The 16,906-nt window shown below is 42.6% G+C and overlaps 1 protein-coding gene across 10 annotated transcripts in view; it reads right to left on the bottom strand.

Moving 5' to 3' along the window:
• Positions 1 to 15,396: 15,396 nt before the first annotated feature.
• Positions 15,397 to 16,906, bottom strand: part of ZNF521 (zinc finger protein 521) — a 302,352-nt gene continuing 300,842 nt past the window's right edge. For all 10 annotated transcript variants that reach the window (XM_019656174.1, XM_019656178.1, XM_019656177.1 and 7 more), the window contains one exon: positions 15,397 to 16,207. In XM_019656174.1, coding sequence (XP_019511719.1) covers positions 16,178 to 16,207 — 30 coding nt within the window. In that variant the 3' untranslated portion in view covers positions 15,397 to 16,177. The remainder of the gene's footprint in view (positions 16,208 to 16,906) is intronic.

Here is a 16,906-nt window from a genome sequence, read left to right as displayed (position 1 = left end):
CAGTCGTATTATACTCATGAAAAACCGGAGTGCATTTGTGGGTGGTTTGCAAATGCCAATCAAATCCCTATCCTGCTCCTTTAGGTTCTTGAAAAACTCAGAACATCCCAGGAAAGCAGATAAAGAGTAAAACGGCATTAGCTTTTCTTCTAGCTGGGCAGAACCCAATAACCCTTTAAAACAGAGCTTCTGATTAGCCTAAAACCAAAGCACGGCTTCCATCTAGCTTCCTTCAAGGAGAGCTGGAATGGGGGCTGAGGAACTGCATCTGCACACCGGACACGTAACCAACATGCTGCAGGGAGCAGGAAGCCCACTTGGGGCACAGGGACAGACAGACCAGAAAGCACCAAAGAAAAGCCAGATCCAAGCCCCAGACCCTAGCTTCCTCCTGGGTTAATGTGGCCCAATGGTTGCCAGCTTTTCTCCATCCCAGCAATAATATCGCCCTTTTTTTGCAGAGGGGAATAAAAAACAAGGTGAAGAGAAGGGTCCACTATTATCATGTCAATGTTGTTCCTTCCTCAGGTGTAAAATTTCCTTTCTATGGAAATGGGAAACCAGAATAAGTGTTTGCCCTCTTACTGTAATTTAGTTTCAGAATATAAAACTAGAGATAAGAAGGCAGCAAGAAAGACCAGACTTGGAAGTAACAAGGCATGGAATCTGGACATACTCCTTGGGTGGGGCACTGTCTAGCAGTCCAGAATTAAATGCAGCTCTGGGCGACAGCGTGGCCAGGTGGGGATGCACAGTGCCTGCAGAGGTTGGTGGGAGTTCACACTAGCAGGCCCCATCAAGGTGGTCCAGCCTGAGTAACAGGTCCTGTCCAGGCAGCTGGACCCATCAGAGGGACAAACTAAGGGCAAGCAGACAGCATGCAGAGAACCAAGTAAACCAAGAGGTCGGCACGATGGTGAGCACCAGGGAGGTCTGACACCAAGTCCCAGGGTGGTGCTTGGGCCAGGCTAGGCAAGAGGGAGGAAGAAACACAACTGTGGGGAAACTGAAGCCCCCTACAGATATTCAAGGTCAAGCTCGGGAAGAATGGGGCAAGAGAAGACCTTATCAAAATCCTGGAGTATCAGGTGGAAACCAAACCGGAAGACCAGCTCTCAGAACCCGGGGATGAGGTCTGAAGGCTTACGGCAAGACTGATCCTCCACTAACAACAAACACTACTGAATTAAAGCTCCTGACATGTGATTAGCACAGCGCCTGGCACCCTGGGAGGGCTCAATTATGTTAGCTTTTATTAGTACCTGATTTAAAAGATTTAAGTAGCTGGAGAACCAAGTGAAGTCTTTCTATTCAAAACCTATTTTGTGGTTTTTTTTTTTTTTTTTTTTAGCTGAGCCATCCTGCTACCTTGTTGGCAGCTTAGTGGCTGCTCAGCTCGGGCCGGGACTTGAACCACTGTTGCTCAGAGCTCAAACTCTTGAGCGAGCTCTTAACCAACTGAGCCACTCGGCCGGCCCTCAAAACCTATTTTGAATGATAGACTCTTTACTCTTCATTGACCGTAAAGGGGTGATCAAATCTGGGTGGATCCAGATAATAGTTTGTCCCTCATCAAAGAGGACAATCCTCCATTTACCACTTTACAAATTTGGAAGCTTTGGACAGTCCACCTAAGCCCACGTCAGTTTCTTCCTTAATAAGCCAACTTTTAGCCACTATTATATCTGTATCCTCATGAAATCCGTCAAGAAATCTCTTTCTGACTCTTACTGGCATCTCCTTGGCCATCATCTCCACAGCCAGGAACTAAACCTGGCTTATTCTAGCCTAATTTTTTCTTAAAGTAAAAGTACCTTAAAGACAGAAAATATTGTTCTGAAATTTATGCCCTGAGGTTGGGGATGAGGAGGAGACAAACTTTCCAAGGCGGATGGTGACAGTTCCAATGAGGTTAGCATCATCAATCTTTCTTCTGTTTCCCTGGTATGCTGTAAGGATTTCGTCACATGTAGCAATGCATCGTGCAATGCTGGCACTCAGTGTGTATTAATAAATGATCTATGTGTTTCATTTATTTTAAGTGTAAAATTTCTAGAACATGCCCTATCACATCTCTACCCCATTTTTACTGTTATACACATTAAAAAAAAATCTGTTCTGCCACTGCCACATCTAATGATTAGCTGCTGTTCATGGGAATAATCATTAGAACCTACATGATAGAGTTGTTATGAAGAGTAAATGATTTACACATGTAAAGGACTTAGAAAAACGCCTGGCAAGCAGTCAGTGTTAGGTGCTATTATTAGTAGTAATTGTCATAGTCATTATCATCATCAACACAGTATTTTATATCAGATGCCTCTCTCTCTATTGCTCATCACCCTGCAGAGCAGAGGGCTAGGTTTCTCAGGTGGCTTAGAAAAAGAGAAAGGGCTGTGTTGATAGGAATATATCCTGCCATCCACAAGATAGGAACCCACCCCTGATTTCTCCATATCACCCTTATGTCATCCAAGACTTTTTTGTGACAACATACCCTGCCTGTAGCCCCATTGCATTAGACCTATGTTCACAGCCATACCTTTTCCTATACCTATGTGCCATTTCAGTGTGCAGATGCCATCTTTATAAGAAGAAGGGAGATAAAGATGGAATCTAATAGACAGAGAATTTTATCTTGAGACATCGAGTATTTCCCTAATGGGACCCTTAACTGGCTGCATTGGACACACTTTGCTAGACTGCACTAAATCTAACTGTAATTTTCCCATCTCTACCCGGAAGATGGGTGCCCATGAAAATGATCAAATCAATTAATAGGAAAACGATGATGCTACATGTTCCCTGCACACCGAAGGGTAATGTGAGGGACGTGATCTTGCTACACCCGTCACACTTTAGCTATTTAACATTAGCCATGAGGCGATGCTTTACTAACTCCATCAATAAGCATAATATTTGGTAATGCTCCAGGGCTCCCAGGGACAGAGCATGGAGACAATAGAACAAGGACAGCTAAATTAAGGTCCAGAGATTTGTGTGACGAATGTGCAGGTACATGTTCCAAAATCAATCAACGAAAACATTGTCAGCTATTGTCACACTTTTGGAACTACTGAGTCCTTCTTTACTTTTCCTGTCTCTCCCCCGGTAACCATTCCTTGAGGCAAGCAGATACCTTTTTCAGGGCCCGGACTGGTCACAAGTGTGGACAGGTCAGCCTGAGCTTGGGTAAGGCTTAGAATTTAATCATTTTTCCTGTAACCTGTTGACCTGAGACAATGGCCCCAGTTTTGCTCACTGAAGCCATGAGTCTCCACTGATAGAACTTGACTGTTCCCTCTTCCTCCCAGAATCCAATCCTTTATATCCTGTTTGCCCCCACTGTGTTATGCGTGTGACTTTGATCTCCTGGAGTTTGTTCTCCGAGAACTCCCCAGAGCTGCAGGCTCACTGGTTTACTTGTCTGCATTCCATGTGGCCAGTCTGTGTCCTCCTGTGGGAAGCCCCTCTGGCCTCCCCAAAGACCAATTTATGCCACTGGCCTGAACTGAGACAAGAAATTGCCAGATCTTTGGACATGTGACCCAGGCAGATCAACTCTTTCTTAGCTGTCAGCTGGGTCCATGCTGACCAGAAGGTGGGTGGCACATTTGTTCTTTAACAAAGTCTGCCCAGCACCCAGTATATACTAGCACTGTACCAAGTGCTGGCAATACAATAGGGGCAAGACAGCCCTAGCCCCTGTCCTCTGCAGGGCTTTGGTCCAGCTTACAGATCAAGGGACAGGACCTAACTGCCGTCCCCCACTCATACTTTAGCCACACATTGCTTTGATGGCTCTGAAAATGTGACGTGAATTGTGTTCTGTGAACAGAAACATTTATTTTGATAATTGCAACAAAAGACAGAAATTCATCTTTACTAGTACACAAGCTGTTTCTTCTGTCTGGGCTTGACGACCAGCAAACTCCTACTAATTTTTCCACTGCAATTTCCCCTGTGAAGTCATCACTGAACTAATATGTACAGGTAGACACCTCACCCCCTGGACTCTTGCAGCACCTTTCCAATACCCCAAAGGAGCACTTCTCATTTGGATTGCCACTGTGTGTGGGTTCTCTGTCTGCTCAACATTCAGTGAGCTCATTTGATGAAAGACATTATCTGATTCAAGTCTGCAACACTAGTGACCTGTATGGCACCTGCTAGAAAAATTGATGGTAAATGAAATTAACAATTGTTCCTTAAAGTCTTGGTTACTCCTAGGCTAAAGGAATATTCAGCTAATAAATAGGAACTACATTTTGTTGAGGACCACCTAGGTGGCAGACATTGTGTTGGATGTTTTATCTCTGCTGTTCCATTTAATCTTCATAACAGCCTTACATGATAAGGACCATTTCCTCCATTTTAGAAATAAAGCAACTCAAACCCAGAGAGCTTGTTCCATGTCCAAAATCACACATCAGGACTGACACCCAAGATCGCACCACACTACCTTCCAGTCATAATGACCTCGTGAACTAACTACCCACTTAGCTTCCCTCAGAGCTCTCATGGCCCTGAACCTCCCCTCTCATATGAAAAGAGCCCCCCAAAGATTTCCTACCTTGGCTACAACCATGGTGGGAAATCCACTTTGGTACATTAGGGAAAGAACGACCAAGTGAATTATAAAGCAGGGCCATTAACTCTACACGCCTATTGATAACTACAGCATATGGTTGTGTAAACTGAGGTATTCCCTTCGGCTTATTACACTCATTACTTCCTGTCAGTTAGAGTTCACCTGCTTCAATTTTACCAGAATGTGTGAATTGCATTTTTCATATATTAGCAGGAGCCCACCCTGAGTTTTCTTTTTCTTTTTTTCCCCCACAGAATGATAGTTGTAGGGCAGTCAAGAGGTCTTATTTGATCTTATAAATGATTATTTTCCTCAGCGGAATGCCAAATAAGATGCTAATTAATGTTTATAGTTATTCTGTATTTAGGGATATAATTCTAAGTTTGGCTTTAGCTAATGCATAAATATGTATCACATAATACACACTTCTCTTCCTTTTTCACATCCATTTCTTGATTTTGAATCATGCTTCCACTGAGCTATGAGACCTTGGGCAAATTGCCTTATCTTTCTGAGCCCCACTTTCTTCATTTGTAACATGGGGATATCACATTTTTCATGGGTGTTGTGTGGATTTAGGGAGATACAGATGTAGTTCAGGTGCAAAATTTGCTATTTTAACACCTAGCACCAGAATTTCTCACAGGGACAGAACCTTGTATAAAAATGCTTAGTTAAGCCTCTTAGGGTAGACACTCTGAGGCCAAGTACATCTGCAAAGGGCAAACCAACAAAAATCAATCAGCATCCACAAGCCAATTGGAAGAACTAGCTTTTGCTCATGTGAGGGGAAGAGAAAGGAGGTTGGAAAGAGCAGAGAAAAGAGAAGGTGAGTGATGGTGTGTGGTGAAGTACAGTCGGGGAGCTTCCCAGGCAGCTGGCTGAGGACTCGTCAGGGGCTGCGTGTTAGTGACCATTGGAAACGGAGCTGCTGCAGTACCTGCAACTCCTCTGCCACCCAACTCACACTCCCAGGAAACCTATTCTTCTCAGGAGTGCTTTCACAAGAGTGCTACTTGGTGTGGGTAATTTAATGTTGATGCAGCCATTCCCTTGTTCTCCTGCTCCTGTCTATGTGTGTGTGTGTGTGTGTTCACCTTGCATGAGGCAGAAACAAGACTGGGCACCTGTTTGAGCTCTATCTGAAGACTCCATTCATCAGATGCATTAGCCTTCCTGAGGATTTTGTGGAGAAGATAGCACAGGAGGCTTGCCTTATCCAGTCCTCAACAAGAACCAACCTACAAAACCAAACTTAGAAATATGCATCCGACACTTCGGATCTCTATAGTCCTTACTAGCGGCCTCCCACTGGGGTTGTTGCCTATTCTGGTCCTTTCTTCTCCAATGCAAAGACTTGCTGGCTAGTCTTGCTGGCTCCTCCTCAAAAACAACACAAATTCCTTCCCTTGTCTTATATCCAGACATTTAATTATTACCTTTTATTATATGCACAGACCCTTGAACCCTCATCCTCCAACCCTAGCAGCTTATCAAAAGATTCCTTACTCTAAAATGCAGTATTCTCTGGTACATTGAGATTTCCCCAAACTGTGAGTGAAAAACGGGACTGACCTTTGTGTCTTTGGTATGGTGTGGATCAGGGAGACAGCCTGTGTTAAAGTGGGACCACAGAGCCAGAGGTGGAAATGCTGGCAGGAGAGTGTAAGACCCACTCCCTACAACCTTCTTCCCCTCCCTGGATTCCCTAACTGCAGAAGGAGGGAGAGAAGGAGTTGGGAGAAGGTCATATTTGAACTTCCATTGGGCAAGGACTAGTCAAAGTGATCTCTCCATTTCAAGAGGCTAAGAGGTCTGATTTGATATGGCAGCTGTATAGCACTTGGTCCATAGTAGGGGCTCAATAAAAGTATCTCTATTTTCCCCCAAGCATGATTAGTATTGCTTTCACTCTCCACAACTCTGATCCAAAATTAGCCAAGATAATAAGAAACCCAGGGCCGACCTGTGGTCAAGCTCATTCTCCACGGGTATCCAAGCCTTGCCATCCTGCGATCAAAGAAACCTACTTGGAACAAGCTTGACATACACAGAAAGCCTTGGGTACATTTTGTTTTCACAAAATAATCCTCACCCTCTTGTTTCTTAGAGCTAAATGGCATCGTAATTCTCAATGAAATCCTTACAATTCTCTCTGGGAAGTTTGAATGCCTCCTGTAATTTAGTTAAACAGCTTTTAGGTGTCATAGAGAAACTTGTTGTTCATGGAAGGAAAATGGATCGCCACACTTGATACTGAGGACCTCTTAATGCCCATCTGGGGCTTCTCGTGGCTGTTTGACTCATCCTTTCCCCAAAATGCTGTGAAGGGACAGTCCAGTACATGAGCTCTCACACCATTTGCTGCTGCTCTGTTTACACTTCCTTTATTTACATAACTAGACATTCAACATCCTAACATGTTTTGCAAGCTGTCATGGCATGAGAAGATAGTAATCTGCTATATTTTGCTTGCTAACATATTTTTGACATATTTTAACTTTTGATTGTAAGATTGCATCTTTGCCTGCTACCATCTGTCTCGACTCAGTGGAACTCTGGCATTTACAAAAACAGTGGGATGTAGTATTTCTTACATACTTGAACTCTACCAGAAACATGCTATTTTCAGTCTTAACCAATATGTCATGCTTTCACACGCAAAGTCTGAAATGTTTCATATCTTGTGAGATCTGCCAGTGATAATGAACATATCTTCACATCAAATTTGGCTGAGATGAGAAATATATTAACGAGGAGAAGGGAGCAGTATCTAGCTTTTAAACAAAGGTGGCTTTTTATGTGGTTTATATCCTCTCTACTATGCTTATTCATCCCTTTCTCAGCATGATTAAGATCTTCTGTGGAAATACATCTTATTTTGGACTTTGTAACCTCCCAGTGGCCGACATTCTTGAAGCATATTTTTCAGTGTGAAATAGTTATCCACCATCATTTGGCAATAAGTCATTTTCCTACATGGTATCTTTTTCTCATTCCTATTTTTAATTGTTAGGGAAAATTACCCCAGGTTTGACCCAAAGGATTATCTTGGTTCATGCCTCTGTTGACAACGCTAGGCCTGTGTAACACAGCAAAACATGACATTGTATCCAAACAATGTGTTGGAGGAAAGGCCAAAAAAAAAAAAAAGCACAGGCCTAAATGCATTTATTCAACACCAAGCTTAAATGAATTTATTATGCTCCTGGATTATACCCCATAGGCCAAGAAGCTGTCAACTATTGACATTTTCTTTTCTCTCCATGTTTTGAGCTGAGTATAAATATATTTGTCAAGGGAATATAGTGGATGCTTAGTTCAGTATATGCCCGTTTCATCTGAAGGAAAGCTCTTATTATCTATAATCACAGCCAACATCTTTGTTGCTTTAAGAAAGGAATGGGCTGCAACTTAGATTTACATATGGATCTGGTACCTTTTCAGATTCTGTTTTGAATGCTGTTTTAACCTTCATTTTGAATATGCACAGCCTTTGCCACTTCTAGGGCAAGGCTCCATTCATGACAGAGAAATGATTTTGGTCAGTCTGGCGTGGACCACAGCGTGCTGCTGATTTCTCAGGAGCAGCTGATTGCAGGATTTGGGAGCTAAACACATTCATTGAAATCATTATTGTAGCAGAGATCAAAGAGGAAGGCATTTTGGGCATCCAATGCGGATGCTTTGTGACTAGGAATCTAGGCCATTTGACCTGGGTCCCTGATGCCTGTCCTCATCTGGTTAATGAGGATGGCGGCAACTGTTGGATGAAGGAAACAGACTGAGACTGAGCCTCTGGGTGATTATAATTGGGAGTGTCTGGGAGCAGGAGTCTTCTCTTACCCTCTCACCTTTTGTACCTGGTATAGAGTAGAAAAACAGCATGAGTGTGTTGAACTAAGATGGACAGAGGATTGTAGTCAAGCTAGTAATTCATCAGTGGAACTTAATTGAACTTCTCTGGGGTGCTATCACTGAGGGTGGTGAACAAAACATACAGAGAGGAGATTCACCATCTTTGAAAGATTTACAATCCAGCTAGGACCACCAAAACTAGTTTTCAAGGAAGTCTTTAACTGCTAAGCTAGGTTGTTAGTGCAATAGGAATTTAGAGAAAGGAGATGACGGGGCAGATTAGGGCAGATTTATGGAGGAAGAGGGTCTTGGTCTGTGACCAGAAGACTGAGTAGGACTGAGATAAGTGGAGAGAAAGAAGGCAGAGTGTGCAAAGAGTGGGAATAGGTAGAAGTGAATGACAACAACAAAAAATGAATTCTGTGCAAAGGAGAGTGATTTAGCTTGACTGACTGAAATAGGTTGAAGCAGATGAGGTATAAGACTGGTCAGTAGTTGGGCAAGATTAAAACACTTGAAAGTCAAAGAGTAAGTCTTTGTGGAAGATAATAGGCCATTACTCCAGGTTCTCATAAGTAGGAGACATGGTAAATGTGGTGTTTTTTTAGAAAGACTATAAAGGAGTGATATGAAGGAATCAGAGGGGTAGGAGGTACAATACAATGGAAAAAGGCAGTGATTCTAGAATCAACATTAAGAGTCTGGATTAAATAAGGGTAATACCTAAAGCAACAAATTTCCTATATAGGGCATCTAATATGTTTCAGGTATTTTTAACCATTGATAATAATATCAGCAAACATCCTACAATAACTTGTAAGTATACTGACCCTCAAATGAAGAAAAGAGAAGTTTCAGAAAAGCAAAATAAGTTGGTCTAGGCTACATAGCTAGCAAGTGGCAGAGAAAGATTCAAACTTCATTTAAACTGTGCCCTTTTTCACTACATTACTCTGGGAGTCGTTGGTATTTATTGAATGAGGAAATGATGTGAAGTAAGTGTTTTATAAAGATTAACATGGTGGCCATGTACAAGAAGGATTAGAGAGAGGAGAGACCAGGGGTAAGTAGATGAAAAGGGTCTCCCTAGAGTTATGTCATTGGAAATAAAAAGGAAAGAATAAACATAAGAAATATTCCCAAGCAAGAGCATGGGAACTGGTGGCTGATGGTCTAAATTATTGAAAGGCAGAGGAGAATGAAGATGAGGGAAAAAATCCAGAAAGATTAGGTGGTGAGAAGGCCACTGGTGACCTTGGGAGGACATTTTTAGTAAAAGATATTGATGGAAGACAGACTGCAGGTGAGGAAGGAGTGAGTCAGTGGTAAGGAAATGGAGGATGTGGGGGTAGACCACTGATTTGAGAAATTTGAGAGAAAATGAAGGAAATAACTGAAACAGTCTTGTGAAGAGGTTTCAGGGTCAAGAAAAAACAATTTTAAGGTGGGAAATCTGTGCACATATTTAAAGACAGGGGGCAGTATGTGGATAGGAGAAAGATATCAAAGGAGCTAGAGAAAGAAGGACCTTTGTACATGGAAAGGGTCAAAGGAGGTAGGGGTGGGCTAGAATTTTTGGACTACCCGATAGAAATTTCCATGATGAGCAAGTTCCATATGTACGCTGCTCCACAGGACAGCCACTAGCCCCATGTGGCAACTAAACACTTGAAATGTTCCTAGTAAGACTGAGGAACTGTATTTTTTGTTTTGTTTTATTTAAATTGATTTAAATCTAAATAGTCATGTACTTAAACTGCTAATGGCTACCATGTTGGACACTGCATGACCTTAGAGAACCAAAAGTTTTGTCTCCTGAGAAAGGGAATTAAAGTCTCCTTCTGACTAAGGAAAGGACAGCAGAGAGGGAGACAAACCAGGGGTGTTTCATATGCAGAAAAGGAAAAATGACTTTACCCCTGCCGGATGACCTTAATTTTCATTGGTTATACCTTGGTGATAGCCACATTATTAGATCCTTAGATTAGGAGACCCCACCTGAGTTATGAGGCATTTAAAATTCACATTTCCATGTAGATGTCATGGTCTTAGTTTGCACTGACCATTTGAACTAAAGAATTGCCAAATCTCATGTGGAGCTACCAATACTCACTCTCACTCTGTCTACACAGCTCTTGATCAAGATGTTCCTTCTTCATGTGACAGGGAGATGGAAAGGACTCTGCTAGGTCCCTTGGGGTGAGGACCATTTTTTGGAAAGCTTTTCCTGGTGTCTGAATGATGACAAAACCCTTCTCTGATTTCCTAGTCCCCATTCTGCTTCCAGTCTCGCCGTCACTTTGGATCTGGATATTTTAAAGCTGAAAGGAGGTGATTCCCCTCAGAATGATTTCGCTTAGACATAGAAGTTTTTTGTTTTTTGTTTGAAGAATTTGCCATCCAGAGAAAGGGGTGTATGTCTTGCTCTGTATTCTTCAGGTAAACAAAGAGAGACCCCCAAATAGGCATCCATTGTTGCCCTGAGATGGCATCGCCCATCATCATTTCACCAGTGTGCCCTCCGCTAGATTGTGGCGTGTGTTGCTTGGGCTGTTTTTCATAGCCTCCGCAGCTGGGAATTCAAGATGCTATACTTAGGCAGAAGTCCATGAAGGAATTAATTGATATGAGCCAGAAGTTGATTGCCATTTAAGTACTCAGCCTTCACCATTGCCAAGTTTCCCTCTTTGTAGAAAGAACTGAGCTTGCCTGCAAACTGGCTCATTCAGGATGTGAGCACAAGATGGAATTCAACCTTTAATATGCTGCAACACCTGCTTGGAAATAAAGGGGCTCTGTGATTTTGCCCCCAAGGAGTTGACAGCTGACTTCATTACAGAGGAATCTGGCCGAGATGGTCGTGGCTACTCCTCAGCCTCCGGAGGCACTCACCCAGGAGTGCAGTGCCAACCAGACCTGAGCTTTGGGATCCTGCCAGAAACCCAGGCTGGGCCATTTTATCTTAAATTATTCCTCTTTCTTGAACTCTAGGAGTTTTCAGTACCTTTGGTAGAGCTCCCTCCACACTAGGGAGATGGTAAGAGGCTCTGGCCTGCGCAAGCTAAGTGGAGAAGCATTTGCAGGTGTTCACTAATGAGATCTGGATTTGCAAGTTTTCTTTCTCAAGGGTTCTCAGTGTTTCACCCCAGCAGACACCAAAGCAGGGTGCCATGCTCTACAGAGTGGAACTTGAAGGTTCATTGGAGTCCTTGTCCAAGTTCTGGAAAATACCCAGCACTGCTCCAAGGAGCCTAACCCCATGTGTGGAGGATGCCTAGAGGCTATCTATCTCTGGTGCCTGGATCTCCCATGTAGGCAGGAACACTGGCTATGCTTACCAGCTTTCAAAGGAGAATGTCAACCCTATTACCCATTTGCATGATCTCCAAAGCTTATTAATCTGGCCTCCATTAGCGACATAGAACTAGCATATCTGACTTGCAACAGAGAATGTTGACTTTCTACTATTTGTTATCCTTCATCATTAAAAAAAATCCATCTGAAATCCAAATGTTGAGGAACAGGGGTGGGTTTATAGAGAACATAGCCATTTGGTGGACCACTGCTCAACCTGAAACAACAGAAAAATGAAGTCTACAGAGCACCTTCAAAGCTGCCTATGATGCTAATTTAAAACAAAGCACAACTCAAAACTGTTATATATAAAAATTATATAATTATTTTAAAACAAACATTTAAAATAGCCTGGAATGAGAATACTTAGAAAAAAATAATAGTTGATGCCAGAGGTCAAAACCAGCAATCTAAGTTGGACCTGGCTTGAAAGCCTATCTCATATGGTCCACACAGTTGTGGGGGGGCAGCAGGGTTTGAACAAAAAATGGAGTAGATTGCCAACATTGAAAGATTGGCACATGGCGCATAACCTCCCGGACCGCTGACTTCCCCCGAGACCCTGAGCAATCTGCCTCGGCTTGCTGTTTTCCTTCCAGGCAACAGTTGAGGCAGGTGATGGGGCCCTTGCTCTCTGCCAGAGTCACCACTGGGCCGGATTTCTCACCCACTGAGTTTGTAATCCTGGACCAGGTGTCGGGGGGGGGGGTTCTGGGTCTTGTTCCCCTTTTCGCACTTTTGACCCAACTTGCTATTGGTTCTTATGTTACTTTAGAGTTAAAATAATCATTAAATGCCCAGTTGTAAAAAGTAATGTCAAGGGAAAAGAGTCTGAGGCCACTCCTACTTACCTCCTTCTGGATGTGGTTTTCAGATTTCTGGTCTTGAATCCAGTACAGTTGCCTGTGAATGTTACTGGCCCAGTGGTTCTCAAGAAGCCACACTCACCTGGGGCACTTTTGATGCCCAGCTTGCACTCTAGACTAATTAAGTCAAAACCTATAGGGGTGGGATTCAGGCAATAAGACTTTCTAAAGTCCCCCAGGTGATTCCAGTGTAAAAAGGTCCTTGAAAAATGATATAAAACTTCACATTAGCGCAGTTTCTCAACTTCAGAACTATTGACATTTGGGGCCTGATAATTCTTTGTTCTGGGGACCAGTCCCATGTATCTTAGGATGGTTAGATCTCTGGCCTCTACCCACAGATAGCTTGATATGATAACCACTGCATTAGATCATAAAATTACGGTCAGGAATAGTGGCCATTGCACTGGCCACCTGCCTATACATAAGGCCTTTGAGAATTTTGTTTTGGAATTAGTGTTAGGAAAAAATATCTCTTAAGGAAGTGGTATATGCTTTCTTCCCCCTTCCCCCAACTTTTTTTTTAAACTTTACTACCAGGAAGTTCAGAGTAGATGCTAAAAATGCATGCAAACCCCAAATTAAAGCACAAGACAAATACTTTAGTATATTTTCTCCCCTCTGCACAATGCTGATTTTCCTATTAGCATTTTGTTAATCTTTAATTGCCTTATATTCTTAGAGAATGAAGTAGGAAATGAATACGAACAACATAACAAGCAAGAGGGAGTGAGTGTTCCACACACTGTTCGGTATTTATGACCCAAAGAACGGTTGTTTAGAAGGAAGGACCGATCTGCCATATGGAGCCAATAAGGGTCAACCCCTTCGGTCTCCAGCTTTGTCTGGGATGAGGCTGAACTGTGTGTGTTGACGGAGGCCAGTGGCCAGCAGTATGGCAGTCTCCACAAGAATGCTAAGCACGAGCCTCTGTCGCTTCCTGGGAATTCCAACTCCTGGGGTGGACTAGGAGTCTGGGGAAGTCTCTCAGAGGCAATGCTATTCTAGGCAACTTGGGGCCATCCTTGGATAACACCATTACCTGCTTTCTGTGAAATAAAGAGCAGCTTACTTTTAGTGAAATATAGCCTGCTCATTAATAATCAGAAGTTTTAAAGCTTTTTAAAAAATCATTAAGTGAGGTAATTTCATTTTAAATGCAAAATCCGTGAATAGACCAGAGATCTTAATTTTTTAAATATATTGCTGAGTATTTTAATTATGAATGTACTTGCATATTCTCAGCATACTTCATTATTTATGTAGGCAGTGAAAAAGCTTTTTAATTAAATAGCATGCTGGCAATCCATTGTGAAATGTATAGATGTAGGTTTTCTAGCATTAAAAAACTAAATACACACACATGCACTCATATGCACATACACACAACATTCTAGAGAACATGTGCACTTTAGTCACTATGAGGAACTTGTTTCTGAATAATTTTAAAATTTGGTAACTTTTTTTTTATAGGTAACAAAAGTAGTATAATTTGCTACTTTGCATGGCTATTCACATTTAATGCCCCCAACGAACTTGGAAATGAGGTGAGCAGTGGTTCTCAGTGTGGCTCACACGAGGAGCGTGAGCATCATGGGAACTTCTTAGAATTGCAAAAATTTGAGCCCCACCCCAGGTGGGCAGAATCAAGGTTCTGGGTATCGGGTCCAGCATCCTGGGATAGAACAAGGCCTCCAGGCAATGCTGATGCAGGCTGAGGCTTGGTGAGGGTTGTACTGTGTGGTGCTGGTAATCTGGGTTTCATTCATGGGTCCCCTGGCGACAGGCAGAACAACGAAATGAATTGGTCCATGCTTTAGTTCCCCATCAAAAAAGCGCTGTGAGGATTCTCGCTTGTTTATGGTTTCAAGATCTGCTTGAGGCCCTCAGAATTTCAAAGAGGTAGAAAGAGTCAGAGTGCATGAAATATTTTAAGCATGATGTGTTTGAAAGCTGTCCATTAATATGAAGTATATACTTACCAATTTTGACTAAACATGTATATTAGGTCTTAATTTACACATTGCTATTCTTTTCTTAAAAAAACAAAAACAAAAACCTCTTTGAAATTAAAGGTCCGCTCATGCACCGTTTTGTGGCAGCCACTGGTGCCAGCAATCTTCCAGGGACACTCACGCCTGCGTGAAGGCCGATGACCAAGCGGCATTACCTCCCGTGGTTGAGGAACCAAGGCTGGAAGGTGGAGTGATCTGGAGAAGACCACACTGGGAGTCACCCCAGGGCTAGAACTAACAGCCACTCAGCTCCCTGCTCTGTGCTTTGTCTTCGGAATGAACAAAGCTGCTTCTTAAGTACACATAAGCCAAACTGCCTCTCAAATTGCAGCCATCTACTTTGAGTTCAGATTTGCACAGCATGACATGAATTGGGCTGCAAATTATGCAGAAAACAGCTATCACATCCATCTGTGATGTCAGAATCCTCCAGTACAATGTGACCTGGTAGTATCTGAGGGAGGAGAAGAACATTGGGTCTGATTCCTTCCCTATGCAGTGTGATGAATATCCTCCCGGCTGCATTTGGCCCAGTGTGAAAAGGTTAAATATGATTGAGGTTACTTTACGCCTGTGATATGCTCAAGAGCAGATTTCATTTCCAAGGGTGCAGGCAATTAGTTGGGGTTTTGTTTTTTTTTTGTGTGTGTGTGTGTTTTTTTTAAATGGTAGAATAACTAGAAAAAGAAAACACACAAATACACTCATACCTAATGGTAAACTGAATTTATTTCCTCTTGGAAAACAATTCCAGTAATCTCCAGGTTCAGACCGCAGAGTAAACATTAATAACAGTAACATACAGGTTAGTTCAACTGATTCAAGAATTTGGCTGTGTGAAATCATTAAGGAAAACCTTGAACACTCAAAGCTTCAAATGTATCCAGGAAAAAAAAAAATCTTTGACAGTCTACATAACAACTATTGCATATATAGTGATGCTACCTGTCACATTGCAAGGCTTACAAATATATATATGGGCCTTATCCAGCTGTGGGGTTCTGTGCTGTGAGAACATCTCTTCATGGTTTGCAAGAATCTTCAGCAATAAAAAATAGTCTTGGATTTAACCGTTGATATACCAAAAGAGAAATTCCAGGCTTAAGTGTAAATAAAAGGAAGTCCAAAATAGTCTCATGTGTAACACAGTTGTTTTAATCTGTCTTCCTTAAAATACTTTCTCTTAAGCCATTTTGCTCACTTTTTTTTTTTAAACTTGCCTGAATAGGGCCCAAGTCCACTTGTCTTTATAAGACCATTTTAGTATCAGACGACATAATACATGTGCAACACTTTATATACAAAGAGTCTATCCGGTGCTCAAAAGCTCAAACACATGAACATCCAACAGTTTTGATAATACAAGTTTTATGGTACAATACAATGTTTCTGAATAATATACATTAACAATGAAAGTTTCCGTGCAAAGAGTAAAACATGTTCCCTTTTTGTGCCACAAAAGTCATTCTCCTTGAGAGACTGTACTTGCACTAACTGCTGTGTTGGGTCATCGTATGATTCTGCAACAAAAAAGAGAGGGGGAAAAAACGTAAGTGATTGTATTTTCACCAGACCAAGTGTCTATAATACTGATTGATTTGGAAGGCTGTGAACAATGTGTTTCTGCACCCTGATGACTAGGAGCTCATGGGGGCCCTGACTCCTCACTGCCCCCAGAGGGTGCCAGGAGGGAGAGGCAGGACCAAGGGCCCAGTGAGGTGAGGTGACTGGCCGGTACCTTTCCTTTCCTCTGCCTCTGCTATGCCTTCCCATGATACCCTTCCACATCCCACCATCTCTTCTTATCAAACTATGACCCATTTTCAAAGATCAGGGTAGCATTTTAACAGTTTTCTTTATTTGTGCATTAGTTCCATTAATTACAAATGCTTTTGTTCTAATCACTTTTAGATGGTGAACATCTTGACAGCAGAGGCTCTATCTTTCCCCGAATATGGACTTTAAAGACAAGAGCTGCCTGGCCAATGACTGACGGGGGGGGGGGGGGGGGGGGGGAGGCAGGAAGCTTCTTCGGCTCCCCTCCTGGGGGTGGGCTTGCGCTGTGTCAGGACATGGCTCAGGAGCAGGTCATCCTATGGGGCAACCCCTCCCCCATGCCCAGCTGATGCAGCCTTTGTAGTATTTTGTAGGTTCCTCTCCATCACACAGCATGTCCCCTTTCTTAGTGAACAACTTCTTTCCAAACTGTGAGAGGCCAA

This window comes from Hipposideros armiger, unplaced genomic scaffold, assembly GCF_001890085.2.
Source record: "Hipposideros armiger isolate ML-2016 unplaced genomic scaffold, ASM189008v1 scaffold_255, whole genome shotgun sequence".
Lineage (NCBI taxonomy): Eukaryota > Metazoa > Chordata > Mammalia > Chiroptera > Hipposideridae > Hipposideros > Hipposideros armiger.
The sequence above is the reverse complement of the archived record's forward strand: the minus strand, read 5'-3'. Positions and strand labels throughout refer to the sequence as shown.